General features: G+C 49.0%; 1 protein-coding gene across 1 annotated transcript in view; it reads left to right on the top strand.

The window, feature by feature from the left end:
- DLGAP3 (DLG associated protein 3) overlaps positions 1 to 17,782 on the top strand; it is a 35,620-nt gene extending 17,838 nt beyond the window's left edge. The window contains 6 exon segments of the mRNA XM_023758536.1: positions 96 to 399; positions 808 to 893; positions 14,459 to 14,943; positions 15,741 to 15,832; positions 16,073 to 16,216; positions 16,913 to 17,782. Of these exon segments, the coding sequence (XP_023614304.1) occupies positions 96 to 399; positions 808 to 893; positions 14,459 to 14,943; positions 15,741 to 15,832; positions 16,073 to 16,216; positions 16,913 to 17,131 (1,330 nt within the window). The 3' untranslated portion in view covers positions 17,132 to 17,782.
- Positions 17,783 to 18,189: the final 407 nt, after the last annotated feature.

An 18,189-nucleotide genomic window follows, 5' to 3' on the forward strand; every position in this document is an offset into this window, starting at 1 on the left:
AATTTCTGGGCCCCCCCGGGGTTGGGGGTTGCGGATAAAGGCCCTTAATAATCGGGGTACGTTTTTTACCGGGCGGGCTTTGCTTCCTGCCGCAGCCTTCACTTCAAAATTCCCCGCCCTCATCCCCCGGGGAACCCGGCCCCCCCCGCATTTCTCCCAGGCCCCGAACACCACCGCTACTCCCTAGAGAACTTCACGCCGGCTAATAGCCCCCCGACTCTGCAATCCGCCGATGGGCTGGATGGCCCCGCCATGGGCGCGCGCACTCTGGAGTTGGCGCCGGTGCCACCTCGGGCCAGCCCCAAGCCCCCGACACTCATCATCAAGACCATTCCTGGCAGGGAGGAGCTGCGGAGCCTGGCGCGGCAGCGGAAGTGGCGGCCGTCCATTGGGGTGCAGGTATGGAAGGAGGCGGGCAGCCGGGGACTCGGCCGGGTCGGTTGGGGATGGGTGGAGTGGGCCATCGGGGCCTTCTGGATGTATAGGCCTTTTCCTTGGCTTACTCTGAGCTGCAGGTAGCCCCTGGGCCTGGTCATGGACAGGGCTGCTCCAAGCAGCCCGAGCCCACACCCTTGTCCCTCCTCCTGGCACCATCATCCCTACTGGCGAGTGGAGAGTGGTTCCCAGAATTTGCCACCTTGATGCCGCTGATTCTTGAGTCTCTCATCTTGTTCAGGCAGATTGTCTTTGCAGGATCTGCCAGCTGGCTGGGGAGGGGGCGGGGTCAAACATTGCTGGCCTTTCTCCCTGGGAAGGGCTTGCGTCCCTGGTCTAGCCCCCGCCCTGACTCCCCAACTTTGCCACCAGGTGGAGACTATCTCTGACTCGGACACGGAGAACAGGAGTCGAAGAGAGTTCCACTCCATAGGCGTCCAGGTGGAAGAGGACAAGAGGTAGGTCTGAGTGGGGCCATCCTAAGCCTCCTTGGGGGAGAAGAGGAGAGAAGGCTGCATATGGACTTCATTGGCCTGGTCTCCCTGGGCACCCTCTCTTCCTGGCTGAGACCAAGCCCTTTTAATGGGGAGGAGTCAGACCAGCCACTGAGGTTATCCACAGAGAATAGGCAGTCATCCAATCTAAAGTGAGTTCTCCTTGTACCCGTGCCTGTCCCCGGTGGTCAGAGGTGGACAGGAGCAATACAGAGGTTGAGGGCAGGGAGTGGTAGGGAGAGGTAACAGGTAGGTGCCGAGCAGGTCTCCAACAACTGTCCTTTACAGGGGATAACAGGATTTTGCCAATCCCTTGTTAACTTCCTGTGGTGTGCAAGTATGTGAGCTCAAAGAAAAGCAAATAAATCTGAAGATTGCCTCTCAGGGGCCCCTGGCACATATAGCACTCTTCTTCACTTGGCTCACACAGCATTTAACCGGTTGGGGGTACCTATTATATGCCTGAGTCATTGGTGTACCCGAGATGGTGGCATTACCAACAGCCAGCATTCTGGCATTAGGTGGCCTCAGAAACATTGCTTCCGTAATTTCTCATGGGAAAATTAGCATTGTGAGCTCTGGAGGGAATACTGGGAGAAGTCCCTCTGTTGTTGAGTTCCTGTGGGAAGGTGCTTTCTTTGATGACCAGGTGGCAGTGTCCATGTGGCCCATCTGCCCTCTGGGCTACAATGCCACCAAGCCGGTGGCCCTAAGTATGGTTTCTGCCTGAGGCTGGCTGTTAAGAGTTACATGGTAATCGTGTTGTTCAAGCCATACCCACTGGAGGAATAAAACTAGAGTCCCAGTAGCAGTCCCTTGCAGCACTGTTCTAGTCACCATTGTTGGGCCCCCCCTAAAGTTCCCCAACTATTCTGGGAACTCCTGGAGTGTCTTGTGTGTGTGCCTGATCAAATGTTTTTCTCTACTCTTACTCTAGCTCCCCCTGCAGCTCTATCATGCTGCTGAGACTGTAAATGCCCCCATCAAGGATGGCAAATATTTGCTTTTGTTGCCCCCATCACTCCTGAAAGCTATTATCCTCTAAACCAGTGGTTCTCAACCTTCTGGCCCTTTAAATACAGTACCTCATGTTGTGACCCAACCATAAAATTATTTTCATTGCTACTTCATAACTGTAATGTTGCTACTGTTATGAATTGTAATGTAAATATCTGATATGCAGGATGGTCTTAGGCGACCCCTGTGAAAGGGTTGTTTGACCACCAACGGGGTCGCGAACCACAGGTTGAGAACCGCTGCTCTAAACCCTTATTATTTCACAGAGATCACAGAAAAGTAGCACTTTATGGCCAACTTTATGGTCTATGACTTGAGTTTCTTGAGAGGTGTGTTAGGAGGTATGGATGGGTACAGCTCTGTGTTCAGAACCCTTGCCCCCTCTAATGCTGCCCCATGGATCATAAACTAAGCCCATGTGCTCCTCACTTCAAATGAGGCTTCTTGGTCCCTCACACAGATACATCTCTGGGGTCCTCCTGTTCCTCCTAACAAGCCTGAATCCTAGGAAGAGTGCAGGAGGCATTCTACTGAGACTCTGGCTAAACCAGCAAATTCTGTCATTCATTCATTGAGTCATTCATTCAGAAAATACTTGTTAAATATATGACAGCTCCTGTTAAATGCTCAGGGAAATATCAAAGACCTGACTCTTGCCCTCATAGAAGTTATGGTCTAGAGAGGAATCAAGGCAATGAATAAATCATCCATGAATAAAAATATGATTACTCATTGCAGTATAACATATAATGGGGTATTATTTCACATTATGGTGGGAGTATGAAAGAAAAAAAGCAGGAGCTGAGAGAGAAAGGGCCTTATTTAAGTTAAGCAGGAGACATTTAAGCTGAGACTTGTGGATTGACTAGAAACTAGATGAGGGGTGGGGGTGGTGCGGATCTTTCCTGGAAGAGGGAATAGCATCTGTGAAGGTGCTGGGGCAGGAAAGAGTTTGACCTGCATCAGGAACTAAAAGAAGGTTTATGTGGCCGGTGTGGAATGGGGCAGTGGCAGGGGCCAGGTCATGTCGAGCATGGCCATGATAAAGAAGTAGAATTTAATGATAACTAATGAGTAGCTATTAAGAGGTTAAAGGAGTGTGACATGATCTAATTTATGTTTATAAAAGATCACTAGCTGCTGAGTGGAGAATGAATTTGAGGGAAGTAATAGTGGATATGGGGGAGAAAGGTGATGGTCTTTTGCATTATGGGAGATCTTGTGTTGGGGATCTTCTTTCTATTGTACTTTATAATTGGGCACTGCTAGTGTATGGGGACACTGTTAAGTTTTATACATTGGTTTTATATTTAGCAACTTTGCTGCTCTCTTTTATTAGGATTCATAGTTTACCTGACAATCATGATGGGTTTTCCATATAGTCAGTTATTTTTTTTTCTGCAAATAAGGACATTTATTTAAATCTGTTTTTTTTTAATTTCTTTTTGTAATAGTGCATTGAATAGGACTTCTAGTTCGCTGTTGGGGGTACCATGCTTGTCCCAATCCTGATGTTAGTGGATATCTTCTCAGTTCCCACTCATAAGTATGATGATGTTTGCTACAGATTTTGATGAGTACTATTTATCAGGTTGAGGAAATTCCCTTCTATTCCTATTTGGCTAAGAGTTTCTATTTTAATTTTTTTAAAAATAGAAAATGAGAGTGGAATTTTATTGAATGCTTTTTTCAGAAACTACTTAGATGATCATAGATTTTTCTCTTTTTCTTTGTAACATGGTGAATTATATTAATGGATTTTTCCATGTTGACCCATTCTTTCATTCCTGGGATAAACCCTACTTGATACTATTATCAGTTGAGATTAAATTTGGCTGTGAGTAATAGGGCCTCAATAGTGCCTTAATGTTTTTCCCCAATATAAAAGAAAAAAAGAAACCCAGCCTGGCCAGTGTTGCTCAGTGGTTGAGTGTTGACCGATGAACCAGACAGTCAAGGTTCAATTTCCCGTTAGGGCACATGCCTGGGTTTTGGGCTTGATCCCCAGTGTGGGATGTGCAGGAGGCAGACAATTAATGATTCTCCCTCATCATTGATGTTTCTTTCTCTCTCTTCCTCTCCCTTCCTCTCTGAAATCAATAAAAAATATATATATATTTAAAAGCCTGGATATAGAAGTGAAGTGTCAGACCTGAGGCTTCTTTTATCTTGCTGCATTTCCATCCTTTGTGTATCAGCTCATATCCAAGGAGCTGTAGGTCAAGCTCTAGCCGGTCTGTTTGCATTCTGAGCAGTAGGAGGGAAGGAGAAGGAGTGCAATCTTTCCTTTTTAATAAGACTTTCTGACAGTTACACACAACACTTTCACCTACATCACATTGAAACCTCATCACCTGGTGGTATCTAGCTGCAAGGGAGGCTGTGGAATAGACAAAGAGAAGAATGGATATATTGAACTCTAGCAGTTTTGGTCACAGACTTGCTGGATTATTTTTATACTAGAGGCCCGATGCATGAAATTTGTGCAAGAGTAGGCCTTCCTTCCCCCGGCTGCCAGCAGTGGCTTCCCTCTAGCACCCGGGACCGAGCTTCCCTCACAGCCCCAGCTTCATCAGGAAGGACGGAAGGACATCCAGTCTAATTAGCATATTATGCTTTTATTATTATAGATGCCTTGTTGGATTTTTGAATAGCTCTTACTTTATTTAAGATTTTTATATCTTTGTTCATAGGTGATATTGTCCTATTATTTTGCTTTTATTGTTGTTAGTTTAGGTATTAAGCTTATGCTAGATTCCTAAAATGAGTTTGACAGCACTCTCTGTGTTTTGTTCTTTGAAACAATTTGTGTAAAGTAGGAATTATCTATTCCTTAAAGGTTTGGTAAAGTTTGCCCATAAAACTACCTCAGCCTGATGTCTTTGGGGAATAGGATAAACTTTTTTTTTTAAAAAAAAGTTTTATTGATTTCAGAGAGAGGAAGGGTGAGAGAGATAGAAACATTCATTGGCTGCTTCCTGCTAGGGATTGAGCCCATAAACCAGGCATGGGTCCTGACCAGGAATTAAACCGGCAACCTCCTGGTGCATGAGATGATGCTCAACTAACCCAGCCACACAGGCCAGGCAGGAGAAACTTTTTGAACTACAGCTTCAGTTTCTTTAGTGGTTATTGAACTGTTCTGGTTTCATTTTCCTTCTCGAGTTAATTTTGGTGATTTATATTTTTCTAAAAAATGGACCAATTTACAAAAATTGACAATTTTCAAAATTTTTGGCACAAATATTCTGTTATAGTATTACAATTTTATAAACTTTTACTGTATCTAAAGGTTATGCCTCTTTTCATCCCTTCCTCCCTTTCTTGATCAATCTCTTCTGAGGTTTGTATATTTTATCATTTAAATATTTTTATTAAGTTATATTTTATTAGCCTTTAAAAAACTAGCTTTTGGTTTCAGTGAGCATCTCTATTGTTTGTTTCTATTTTATCATTAATATTTCCTGCCATCTACTATTTCAGTATTATTATATTCTTTCTTCTGCCATCTTTGTCTTTTTTTCAGCCTCTTGAACATTATTTTCTAACATGTGCTTTTAAAGCTATACATTCCCTTATAACTAACTGCTATAGCTGCCACTCATAAGTTTTGAGATGCACTGTTTTCATTGTTCAATTTGAAATGGTTTGTAACTTTCATCATAATTTCCTTTTTAACTTGTGAATTATTTAGACATTTTTTTTTTTTTAGTTTTTAACTGTATTTTTGGGGGAGAAGGTCTACCTTTTTACTGTTGATTTCTAAATTTGCTACATTGTGGTCATAGTATGCCTTCTGTATGATATTTATTCCGTAGAGTTTGGTGAGGCTTCCTCCCTCATAGGCACATATAAGTACATATGATCATACATGTAAACATTTTTCAAATGTTTATCCTCAAATTTTTTTGGTTTCTTTATCTTCAATTTTTTTTTTTTTTGGTTTGATCTACCATTTCTGAGAAAGATGTGTTAAAATGACTCCCATTACTTTTCATGTTTCCTGGTAATTTTATTAATATTTTTAGTTTGATAAAGTGCTATTTAGAAGTATTCAGGCTTATGATTGTTGTATCTTCTTGGTAGGTTGGCCATTTTATTATGAAACTAGAGGTCTGGTGCATGAAATTCGTGCATGGGTAGGGTCCCTAGGCCTGGCTGGTGATCAGGGCCGATCAGGGCCTTCTGGCTGGTGGCCGGGGCCTTCCTTAATTCTGCGCCTCCCCCTGGTGGTCAGTGTATGTCATAGTGAGCATTCGAACTCCCTGTCTCCCAGTCGAACTCCTGAGGGGACAATTTGCATATTAGGCTTTTATATATATAGATAGGCTGCTTTTCATCTTTACTAATGGCTTTTGCCTGGAATTCTGTTTTGTCTGATTTTATTGTTATGGCTGCTTTCTTTTGGTTAATTTTCCAATTTATCTTTTTCATCTTTTATTTTCAAGCTTCCTATATCCTTCTGTTTAGATGTGTTGCTTGTAAGCAGTATGGACCTAGAGTTTAGTAGACATATTTCATCCACTTATATGAATTTCGATTACTGATTTATTTAATTTATTTCTGTCATCTCTTTAAAAATTTTCCATTTGATATGCTTTTCTTTGCTGTGCCCCTCTCCTACTTTTCTGCCTTCTATTGAAGTGATCAAATTTATTTTATATCTCTTTTTTCCCCCTTTCACTGGGTGGGAAGTACATTTTAGTGATAATTTTTCTCAAAATTGTAACAAATATACTTAATTTATATTTTTCTAATAGTCTAATTTTTGTCATTATTTCTATCATTCTTAGGTACAAAACAAGTACCTTGAACACTTTAATTTCCTTTTTAACTCCCTCTTCCCATCTTCCATGTTATATATTTATCTAGTATTTTGATTATACCTTTTTTTAAAAAAAACCCTTCTAAATCAGTTGTTGTTATATCTTTTATGGTTTAATATTTAGTTTTACAAACATGTTTTAACAATTTATGTGTTCACTATTGTTTGTTACTGCCCACTCCTTCCTCATGGGTTCAATTTCCTTTATCCTGAAGTACTTCTTGAGCTTGAGACCAGTTTTAGAGTTAATATCTCAGCTTGAGATTTCTATATTTCACTGGTAGTACTCATTTGAACCCCACACCCACACAAAAAGCAGCCTTAATGTTTTGTTTTCTCAGCATCTTACTTCTTAGCCACTTTCCTGAATCATGATGTGAGTTTTCAAGTCCAAATTTGTAAATGAAATGACCGTTCTTGGCTGCTGGCTTGCTTTATGTATAAGGTCTCCTTCCAGCTCTCCAGATGCACAGGTTTGGGGTCTCTCCTCTTATTCTCCCTGGGTGTCACCATCCAGCCTCTAGCCTATGTCTGACCTGATATTCCTGTGGCTCATTTGGCTTAGATCCCCTCTCACTACTCGTGTTTTGAATTGCCTTTTTGTTTCTAGTACCTGAAGATTTCTCTTTTCTATTTCAGGCTTGGCATTATAGCAAATCCACCTTTCCCACTTTATGTTAGCCAGCATTTCTATATGTTTAAGGGGTGGGAGGGAGCTTCCCAAGTTGGTTCCATCTACAATATTGATCAGTTGTCCGGACTAGGCTGATAGCAGCAGGTCCAGGGAGAAGTGGACCCAATGTGAGAAGCATTTGGAGTGAAGTCAGGAAGGGCAGGGACAGGCAGACAATGAGTTCTTCTTTGCTCTTGTGGAGGTATTCAGGGAGGTCTTGGTGGGGTGGGCCAGTGAGATGGTGTTGGGTAAATGTGTAAAGAACTGAATTACTTGGGATGATCATATTGGAAACTCAGGGGTGACAGGTGGGGAGAGAAGAAATCTGGCACATCTTTCTGGCCAGGCTCCCTTGCTTGTCTGCTGAAGGCATCCTTAGTTATACACCTGCACGGTCCTTTCTGTCCCTTATGTCCCTGGCGCTTTCAGTCTGACTTACCACACACCATGCCCCAACTGGTACATAAAAGGGAGCCATGAATACCAACAGCCTTTCTAGGCAAATATTGAGGACTAGTTGCCCCTCTCCCTGCACCCGCTGCCACCCCATTTTCTTGGACTTTCTGGTTTTTGCTCCTGTCTCACTGGTCCCAGTATCTATCTCTATCTCTTTCTCTTTCTCTTTCTCTATCTCTATCTCTATCTCTATCTCTATCTCTATCTCTATCTCTATCTCTTTCTATCTCACCCCCCACCTTTCTCTTTGTCCCCTTTCGTTTTAAAACTTGCCAGGGAGGAAAGGTCTCTATTTCTGCCTTTCAGACTGTTCCTTGCTAACCTATTGGGTGAGGAGTTCAGAGTTATTGCCTCTGATACCTGGAAGTCATCTGCAGGTCCTTCCAGTTGTCCATCATTAGTGTTGACTTGGCTTAGAAATACACAGGGGTGGGAGTTGGAGCTCCTTCAGTTCCATCTCCACTGCACCTCCACCCAAATATATATTATAACCCTATTATTGGTCAACTAGAGACCCAGTGCACAAAATTCGTGCACAGGTAGGGTCCCTAGCCTGGCTGGTGATCAGGGCCCATCTGTGGAGCGACCTGTGGGGTAACTGGGGGGCCCCTGCTAGCACCCGCCTTGGCTGGCCTGGGGCCTGCAGGCTGGGGGCAGCTCCTGCATTGAGCGCCTGCCCCCTGGTGGTCAGTGTCCACCTAGCGACCCATCGTTCTGCTGTTTGGTCATTTACATATTAGGCTTTTATTATATAGGATTACTCTGCTGGGCACTGAGGATACAAAGGTGAGCAGAACACACAGCCCCTGCCCTGTGAAACTTATGGCCATGTTCACCTAAGAACCTCATAGATGAAGTAGGAAAAAAAATTGTTATAATTTGAAATTGAAATTGAACTGGAGTCCTGTATTTATTCTGACAACCCTACTTTTACCCACTGTGCCCAGTCAGGGCCGTCTGGAAAACTCTGTGTAAGAAAGCCATTTTATACTCATGATCTTTCCTTAGGATCATGGTCATTTGTGGCTTTGGGACCTTGAGAAGGGAGTGTGCTGAAAGAACAGAGCCCCTTGCGCATTGGGAAGGAAGCTTGCATCCTCATGAAGCTATATTCCAATAATAGTCCTGCAGAAACAATGAGTTGCTAACTGACCACAAGCCCTGATCGCTGAAGAATGGACACTGCCTCCATTCAAACTCCAAGATGGTTTCTGACTGACCATCATGACTCTACTTAAATCTCCCACCCTATCATAGCCCCCTAGGATGGAGTGGGGGGACTCAGGGACCCCAATTGGTTTTATGTTTAAGTTCCTAGATGCTTTCTCAGAGCGGGAGCCAGCACAGTGGCTGAGCCTTGCTGAAATGTCTCTGCCCTTACTCCTCCCTGCCCACTCCCCCACACCCCCTGTCAGCCTGCTGCCAAGTAGTCTTGGCAAAACCTCTTGACAACTCCTGGATGTTGAGCATTAGACACTGTGTCTCCTGGGATGAGCCAGTTTTTTTCCCAGAGCCTCTTGTTTTCCCCTAGAGAATCAGAGTAGAAATGTCTCCCTGAAGTAACCATGATAGCAACTTCCAGAATAATCAGAAATGTGATCATTGTGACCCTAAAAAACTTGAGGGGAGGAAGCCTCCTCAACTTTGTCAAAAGGCTTGGGGAGAAAATATTGGAAAAGGCATTGTTATAAATTAGTGACAGATCGTAACTGAAGCCAGTTTCTATTCTATGTGTACAGCATTGGTGAGGACCACAGCAGATACTGCCAAATGCAAAACTAAATAGGGACATAAGCCCTGAACTTCACTACCCTGAAAATGCATCTATTATAGTTAGGATTAGATTTGGCTGTGAGTTACAGAAAACCCCCAAATGACAGTGACTTAAATATAATACAAGTTTATTTCTCTCTTGCTTAGAAGAAGTCCAGAGAGAGTCAACGGAGGGGCTGCTAGGTTCTCTACAGTGTCAGGACCCAGGTTCCCGCTATTTTATTGCTCCTCCATCCTGATTTCCATCTCATGTTCTAAGATGGCTGCTTGAGGTCCAGCCATCACATCTGCATTCTGGTCAGCAGGGAGGAGGAAGGAACAAAGAAGGGCATGTTCTCCTTTTAAGAACATTTCCTGGCCCAGTCAGCGTAGCTCAGTGGTTGAGCGTCGACCTAGGAACTAGGAAGTCACGGTTCAATTCCCGGTCAGGGCACATGCCTGGGTTGCGGGCTCGATCTTCAGTGTGGAGGGTGCAAGAGGCAGCCAATCAATAATTCTCTCTCATCATTGATGTTTCTCTCTCTCCCTCTCAATAAAAAAATATTTTTTAAAAAAGAAGAACATTTCCTGGAAGTTGCACATACAACTTCTGCTTATATCCTGTGACCTAGAACTTAGCCATACGTGGCTACATCTAGCTGTAAGGGAGATTGGTAAACAAATCTTTATTAGGAGTGGCCATGTGTCCATCCTAAAATCGTGGGATTTTATTACTTAGGAAGAATGGATGGTGGGGATTATTAGTGTTCTCTACCATCCTTTCTTCCAGTCAACCGTTCAGCTAACATTTAAGGATGAGTAACTGCCCTATTTAGTAAGGGAGATAGATATGCAAATAACTTACTGCAATACAATGTGATATGGAGTATAAAAGAGGTTTTATTCAGAGTGCTGTGGGAGAACAGATGGAAATGATCAACAGCAATCATAATAATGAATAACTACAATGCCCTAGCTGGGTTCTCAGTGCTACATTCCCATGATTTTATTTGTCCAGCTTCCTTTCTTTTCAGCAAGAGCTGCAATCCTTTCTGCCTCTCCGTATAGTAGCTAACATTTACAATGGGCAGCCCAGGTGCTGCTCTAAGTTTCTTACATTTATTGTCTCGTAACAATCCTAGGAGCAGGTACTGTTATCATTCTTCTTTATGTGTGAGGAAAGTGAGGCAAAAGCTATAGTGCTGGGTATTGGACCCAGGAAGTCTGGCTTCAGAGTAGGGTGCTTAACCACTCTGATAGGCTACTCCCCTAAAGCTGCTTGTTTTCATTCCTCCCCCCACTTCCCCACCCCCAAGTATCCAGCATTCTTTCTGCTCACTTTATTATAATGGCTGAGGTCATCTGGTGGGACCTCTCTCCACTTCTGGACCAACTCCTAACTTACTTGCATCTCTTCCCTTTCCTTCTCCACCAGTCCTGCCTCAAGGGTGAGTCATCTCTCTTGCTGATTAAAGCCTCCCCTCTCCCTCAGTCCTAGGTGGGACCCCTCAGTCCGCAGGCCAACTCTCTATCCACTGAGCCAAGCCGGCCAGGGCTTCCCCAGATTTTTGAGATGTAATTGACAAATAAGAAAAATATCTCTCCCTTAAAGGTACACTGTCACCCTAGCCAGTTTGGCTCAGTGGATAGAGCATCAGCCTGTGGACTGAAGGGTCCCAGGTTTGATTCCGGTCAAGGGCACATGCCTGGGTTGTGGGCTCGATCCCCAGTAGGGGTGTGCAAGAGGCAGCCAGTCAATGATTGTGTCTCATCATTGATGTTTCTCTCTCTCCTTCTCCCTTCCTCTCTCAAATCAATAAGAATATACATATTTTAAAAAGGTACACTATCTTCTCTCTTCCTCCCTTCTCAACAAGCTCTTTTCAAGAGCTGTATTGGCTTGTTTTCTCCACCTCCTGACAACCTGCTATCTGCGTCTGCCCCCATACTCCACCAGACCGACTTGCCCTGATCACCATTGGCCTCCATGTTGCCAAATCAATGGACACCTTTCATTCTTACCCGGCTGCATTTTCCATGTTGGTTGCTCACTCCTTCTTGAGACCCATCTGTCCCCTATCTGCCTTTAAGTGTCTTTGTCCTGGTTTTCTTCCTGGTTCTTTCTGGCGCAGGAACCTTAGGGGGTACACTGTCTCCACCTACCCACGAAATGTCCGTGTTCCCGGGGGCTTTGCATCTTTGTTCCATTGCTCTTCTCTTGGGTGATCTTGTCCCACACTTCTGGTTGCAAATGCCACTTGCACAAGGATGACTGACCCCCGCCTGTGCTGTGAAAATCCCTGGCTGGAAGTGTTGATGAAGATTGTGCTTCCAGGAATCCCATAAACTCCTCAACTTCGTTGGTCTTTCTTGAAGTAGACCCAGTGAGAGAGCTCCTTCAGGTGGGTGCTGACTTGAGAACCATGAAGCCTGGGGCACTTATGCTTTCGTTCCAGACTGTGTGGCCTATTCCATCAAGAATGTGTGGTCCTTTCAGGACCCCTGCGAGGACAGGTGAAAGGCAGCAAACCCAGTGGTGCCAAAGGACAGATCCATGTTTCATGGGAGTAACAGGAAAGCAAGCAGGGAAGGCATGTCTTCAATACTGTGTTTATTGGGGCAAACCCCACCTTTATTCGTGTGGTTTGCAACTGCTGGAGCTCTGAAGGAGCCAAAGGCTACCTGGAGCTCAAAGGCACAAAAATATTCAAAGGAAGCCAAAGTGCATCCTAACAGTTCAGTTAGATAAGACTCACCAGAAACAGAGAACAGTGTAACCAAACAGTGGGACTGCCTCCAAATGAAAGAAGGTTGCTGAGGGAGGTACGGTACAGAGGATGGTCTTGGAGGCAGTCTGGAGGTTCACAGAGGAAGAGGAGACTTGGGCAGAGAATGGAGAGGGAGCAAGGAGGAGGAAGCCATTTTAGGCAGGGGAATAGCATGGGCAAAGGCTTAGAGTCAGGACCAGTATAATCTACGTGGGGAACAAGGAGAATGCAGGGGAGATGAGGTTGGAGAGAACTGCATCCAGAGGATATGCTAGCATTAGGGTAGACGCTAACACAGGAAGCTTGAACTATACCTGGTTGGCATGAAGAAGCTGTGGAAAAGGTTTGAGCAGGGGGATGAATTGAGCAGAGGTCAACTTTAGGAAGACTATTCCAGTCCTGGGTGGATTGATGAGGGGAGTGTTGAGTACCAGATCTTAAAATATGCAAGGTGTAATTTTAGAGAGAAGAGGAACCTTGGCAATTACTGGTCTATTCCTATCATTTTATATAGTGTGTGTATTTATATATCATATATAATCATGTTTTATATACGCACACATGTTAAATGGCCTAGCTAGAGGGTGAGTGGCTTCCCAAAGGCACATAGCAACAACACCAGTACCAGCATTAGTACTCAGGTCAGACTCCTGATCCAGTGCTCTTCTGTGCCCTACTCAGTAGAGGCAGAGATGTCTGAAAGGAGGCTGATCCAACAGTCAAGGCAGAGAGTGATGCAGGTCTTGACCAGGGCAGGACAGGGCAGACACCAAGGTGAAGACCATGTGAGAGGCAATGTGATATATTTTCTCTTTCTCTCTCTCTGGGTGGGGGTTGGGACATAGGGCTTGTTGGAGACTGCACATGAGCGCATCTCTTTTTCCTGGGTCCTGCAGCATCCTTCTGGGCCTGGTTTCTATGGCAACAGCTCCCAGCAGGCAGCCTGCCAACTGGAGGAAAGCAGGCAGGCAAGGCAGGCAGGGAGAGAAGGCCTGGGCAGCAAGAGGAAGGCTGAAGTTGTGGGGGCTGGGGGGACCTCCTGGGAAGCTGGAGGGGCCCCTAGAGCTGGTCCCCAGCCCCTCTCTCCTGATAATATGAGTAGAGTTTGCTTAGGACACAAGAGCCTTTCTTTTGTGATCCTTGAAATTCCAGACCTCAAACTTCTGTTCACCTCTCCACCCACCCCTACATCTCCTGACTCCCACTTCAAGTATGGTCTGACCCCAGCCTCACGCACCTCAGGGGCCACGGATTTCTTTATAGAACCCAGAGGGGAAAAGAACAAGACCAACTGACTTTCTGTTTTGCATATGATTTGCTTAACTCAAAGAAGAAATTTCCAGGCCTTATGCCATTCCTGCCAACAACTTAATTCAACTCCATTGGCACCGGCTGACTGTGTCTGGCCAGGCTCTGGGCTGAGCCATGGGGTCCCTAGAGGAGGAGAAGTCCTCCCAGCTGCTCCCACCTCCCTTCCCCCCAGCTGCTCAAGGCAGTTCCTGATGTTCCAGCAGCTGGTGCCTTGGGAAGTGCTTGGGCTGTGGAGCAAGCAGCAGCCCTTGGTCCAAATGCTGGCTCTGCTTCTTTACAGCTGGGGACCCATGGGTCTCTCTGGGCCGTAATTTATTCATGTCTGCAGGGCTGAGGACCTACCTGTACAGCTGGTGGAAATAAGCAGACGCAGCATTTGTTAAAGTGCTGAAATCCCTCTGTATTCATTGGCAAATACCCTAGCTCCTCCCTGGCCCCTCTGGTACCCCACCCCCAACCCCGCTTCTGCAGGGAGATGCTCTAGCACGGGGGGCTGTGTCTGTTTTCATGGGCATATGCCAGCAGCTGTTCTGTACAGATGAACTATTGTAAGTATCCCCCTGTCCAGAGGCGATGCCACAGGTAGGTATATTATGTACCCACCTGTTACAAGGACTAATATAGTTGAAGGTCATGTAGGTTTCCTTTCTCGTCCCCTTTCCTTTTAGTCTGGGGTGGGGGTGAAGGCCGGGGGGAGGGCAGAGATCACAGCCACCTCTTTCACCAGGCGGGCGAGGTTCAAACGCTCCAACAGTGTGACGGCTGGCGTGCAGGCAGACCTGGAGCTGGAGGGCCTGGCCGGCCTGGCCTCGGTGGCCACAGAAGACAAGGCCCTGCAGTTCGGACGCTCCTTCCAGAGGCACGCCTCTGAACCCCAGCCCGGACCCCGGGCCCCCACCTACTCAGTCTTCCGCACGGTCCACACGCAGGGCCAGTGGGCCTACCGCGAGGGCTACCCACTGCCGTACGAGCCGCCGGCCACCGATGGGTCACCAGGCCCTGCCCCGGCCCCCACCCCGGGCCCCGGGGCAGGCCGCCGGGACTCCTGGATGGAGCGCGGCTCGCGTAGCCTCCCCGACTCAGGCCGCACGTCCCCCTGCCCACGGGACGGCGAGTGGTTCATCAAGATGCTGAGGGCGGAAGTGGAGAAGCTGGAGCACTGGTGCCAGCAGATGGAACGCGAGGCGGAGGACTATGAGCTGCCCGAGGAGAGTGAGTGAGAGGCCTCTGCGTGGAGGGATCACGGCCGGGAGCTCTCTGGTTGGACGTGAGGGTGCCGTCCTAAGGGTTCGATTCTCTAGCACCAAACCTTGGAGGGTCCCCGTTGGCAGCAGGGCGTTCCTGGAGGTCCTGGGAGGAAGCAGGGGGCAGCTTCAGAGGCCAGGGCTGGGACTGGGGAAAGTGACCAGGCCGGGCCTTCTAGGCGATAGCTGCCAGCGCATGGCAGCCAAGGGAATTCTTCCCATCTGCGCCGGTGTGCGGATCTGGGCCTGCTCCAGGACTTAAGACAGGGGCAGGCCGTGCACAATGTCAGGACATGTCTCAGGCACCCCTGAAGATTAAGCAGGAAGACATGGTCCTTCCCTGCAAGTTCAGTCCGAGGGGAGATAGTCTTACCCCAGAACCCCAAGGATGGGATAGTGACGTGAGACAGGAGTCATACATGAAATGTAGTGATTCTTCAGGAGTCAAGGAGCCGCACACTGGTGGTCATGGAGCGAGTGCCTGCTTGCCATAGGGCTGCCGGGCTAGGCTGGGACTGGTGTTCTCAGTTCTCTGACCCGGGAGGATAAACGCTTAAGAAATATAGGTTGTATGAAGGAAGAAATGTCAGGGTGAAGTAGGCTAGGAGCTGCTTGTTAGGAACCCGAGGATAGGATGGGGAGGGGCAGGTGGAGACACACATAGAAAATGTCAGGGAATGGAAGGGCAAGAGTCAGGGCAGACTTCCTGGAGGCGGGGGAAGGAAAGTCACCATTCCCCTCCTTGCATCTCCTTCTGCTCCCCAGTCCTGGAGAAGATCCGCAGTGCTGTGGGCAGCACGCAGCTTCTCCTGTCCCAGAAGGTTCAGCAGTTCTTCAGGCTGTGTCAGCAGAGCATGGTGAGTGCCCCTGGGCGCAGAGCCTATCAGCCGTGTGTGCCTGGAAGGTGCCCAGTGTGTGCGCCTGGAGGTGGGACCAGGTGTTTGTACCCAAAGGCTTTCTTGCCTCCCTGTCTCCCACTCCCCCCACCCCACCCCACTCTCCCAAGTTGAGGGTGGGCGGGGCTTTCCCGGGTCCTGGCTGGGGCGCAGACAGACATTCCTGACTGGCTGCCTCTCTCATGTCTCCTTCCTCTGCAGGACCCCACTGCGTTCCCTGTGCCCACCTTCCAGGACCTGGCGGGTTTCTGGGACCTCCTGCAGCTCTCTATTGAGGATGTGACCCTCAAGTTCCTGGAGCTACAGCAACTCAAGGCCAACAGCTGGAAACTCCTGGAGCCTAAGGTGGGGGCAGGTCCCTTGAAGCCAAGAGGCAGACCCTGGAAAATGCCCTTCTCCATGGAGGCATGTTGGGGGTGGGGGTAGCGGGCCAGGAGGAGACCCGGGGGCAGCAAAGGCAGCCCTGGACAGGCGCTGGTGACCACCTTCTTCCAGAATGACCGCCCTGGTCACTGCTGCCTGCTTGGCCCTAGTGCTCATCGCTGTGGCAGCTGCCAGAACCCGAGGGGCAGCAGCCACCCTGGGCCAGCTGCAGTTTGAGGGCGCAGACCTAGAGCTTCCCAAACGGCGGGCTGCCCTCAGCTCGGACCTAGAGGGGCCCCTCGGCCGTCATCCCACTAGACCTTGTCGTGATGGGCCCGGAAGCCTGGTGTGTGAGCGCCCCCCCTCCCCCCATTGCCTTGTCCGCGTCCCTCCGGACCTGGAGTGAAGCAAACACTGATTCGAACGGCGCCACCCAGGGGCGTTCGAATCAATATTTCTTTAAAAAGAAAAATGTGCGTTTTGACCTTGTGGGAACAGGTACACCCGGGGCTTGGGGTGCAGGCACAGAGAGCAGCGTCTAACGGTTACTAACCGCTCTCACCTGGCCGAGCCCCGGTTGGGGGTGGGGGTTCCTCCTCGGAGCGGAGGGGCGTGAACTGGGGAGCCCGGTGGGACCCCGCCCCCCAGCTCAGCGGCCGCCCCTCCCCTCTCGCGCAGGAGGAGAAGAAGGTCCCTCCGCCGATACCAAAGAAGCCGTCGCGGGGCCGGGGCGTGCCGGTGAAGGAGCGCTCCCTGGACTCGGTGGACCGGCAGCGGCAGGAAGCGCGCAAGCGGCTCCTGGCGGCCAAGCGCGCCGCCTCCTTCCGCCACAGCTCGGCCACCGAGAGCGCCGACAGCATCGAGATCTACATCCCCGAGGCCCAGACCAGGCTGTGACCCGCCCGGCCGCCCGCCCGGCCCGGCCGCGGTTTTCTACCCGTACTGTACACCCAGCGTCGAGGTCACTGTGAACGCGGGCGGCCCGTGCGCCCGCCCCGCCGGCTCCGCACGCCCCGGCCCCTCCTGCCCGCCGCTCTCTCGTGGGTTTTTTACCTTCCTGACCCCACGCGAAGGCGCCCGGGCTGGGCCGGGGGCCGTGCCTCTCCGCCCTGCGCCCCCACCTGGACCCTCCTTTCTCTTGGTCCGACGCTTCGTCCCCACCTCCTCCCACGGGCACCATCTCTGCCATTCCTTCTCCCCCCCCCCCCCCCACGGGCCAGGCCGGGCCAGGTCCCCCATCTGGGCTCTGCGTCCCCCCCCCCCACCCCGCGGGGCTGGGCTTCGTGGGGATCAGCTTCGTGGCTTTTTATGAAGAATCCCGAACCCCGCCTAGGAGCCCGCCCCACCCTCCCGGGGGCTCACCTTCCGCCCTCAGCCCACCGGGCCCAGGGACCACAGTGGCTGGACCAACCCAGGACCAGGGCGCCTGGGCCTCTCCCCTGTCCCAGCTGCTGGGGAGGGGAGCTGGGGGCTTCCCCCTCACCACACCTGTGGCTGTTCCCACATCCCCTTGAGTATCCCAGGAAATAATAAAACGGCAGAACTGCACTCCAGCCATCCGCTCTCTCCTGAAGAAGCCACCTCTGCACTGTGCATGGGGGCTGGGGGTGGAGGGAGGAGAGGCGGGGAGCCAGGGCTCTCGGTTAGGGGAGAGCAAAGATCGCCTGAGCCAGCTGGGGAAGGTCCCGGCCCTCCTGGAGGCGAAGAGGGGAGGACTTCCACCTTTACAGGCCTTTCCCTTTCTGCCTCCCAGTCCTCCAGGGCCCCCAGGGAGGGGAGCCCAGAGCCCAGTGCCTTGGCACACAGCATGTGCTCAATAAACAGGGAGTGTGGTTATTCTTCGATATGGACCAATATTGGTTTCCCTTCCCCTGAGGGCCCGGTGTTCCCTCTGCTCCAGTCATTCCAGATCAGCAACAGAAACACTCTGTTCAAGTTAGTGCTACCATATTTTC

The sequence above is a fragment of the Myotis lucifugus genome, unplaced genomic scaffold (assembly GCF_000147115.1).
Source record: "Myotis lucifugus unplaced genomic scaffold, Myoluc2.0 scaffold_131, whole genome shotgun sequence".
Classification (NCBI taxonomy): domain Eukaryota; kingdom Metazoa; phylum Chordata; class Mammalia; order Chiroptera; family Vespertilionidae; genus Myotis; species Myotis lucifugus.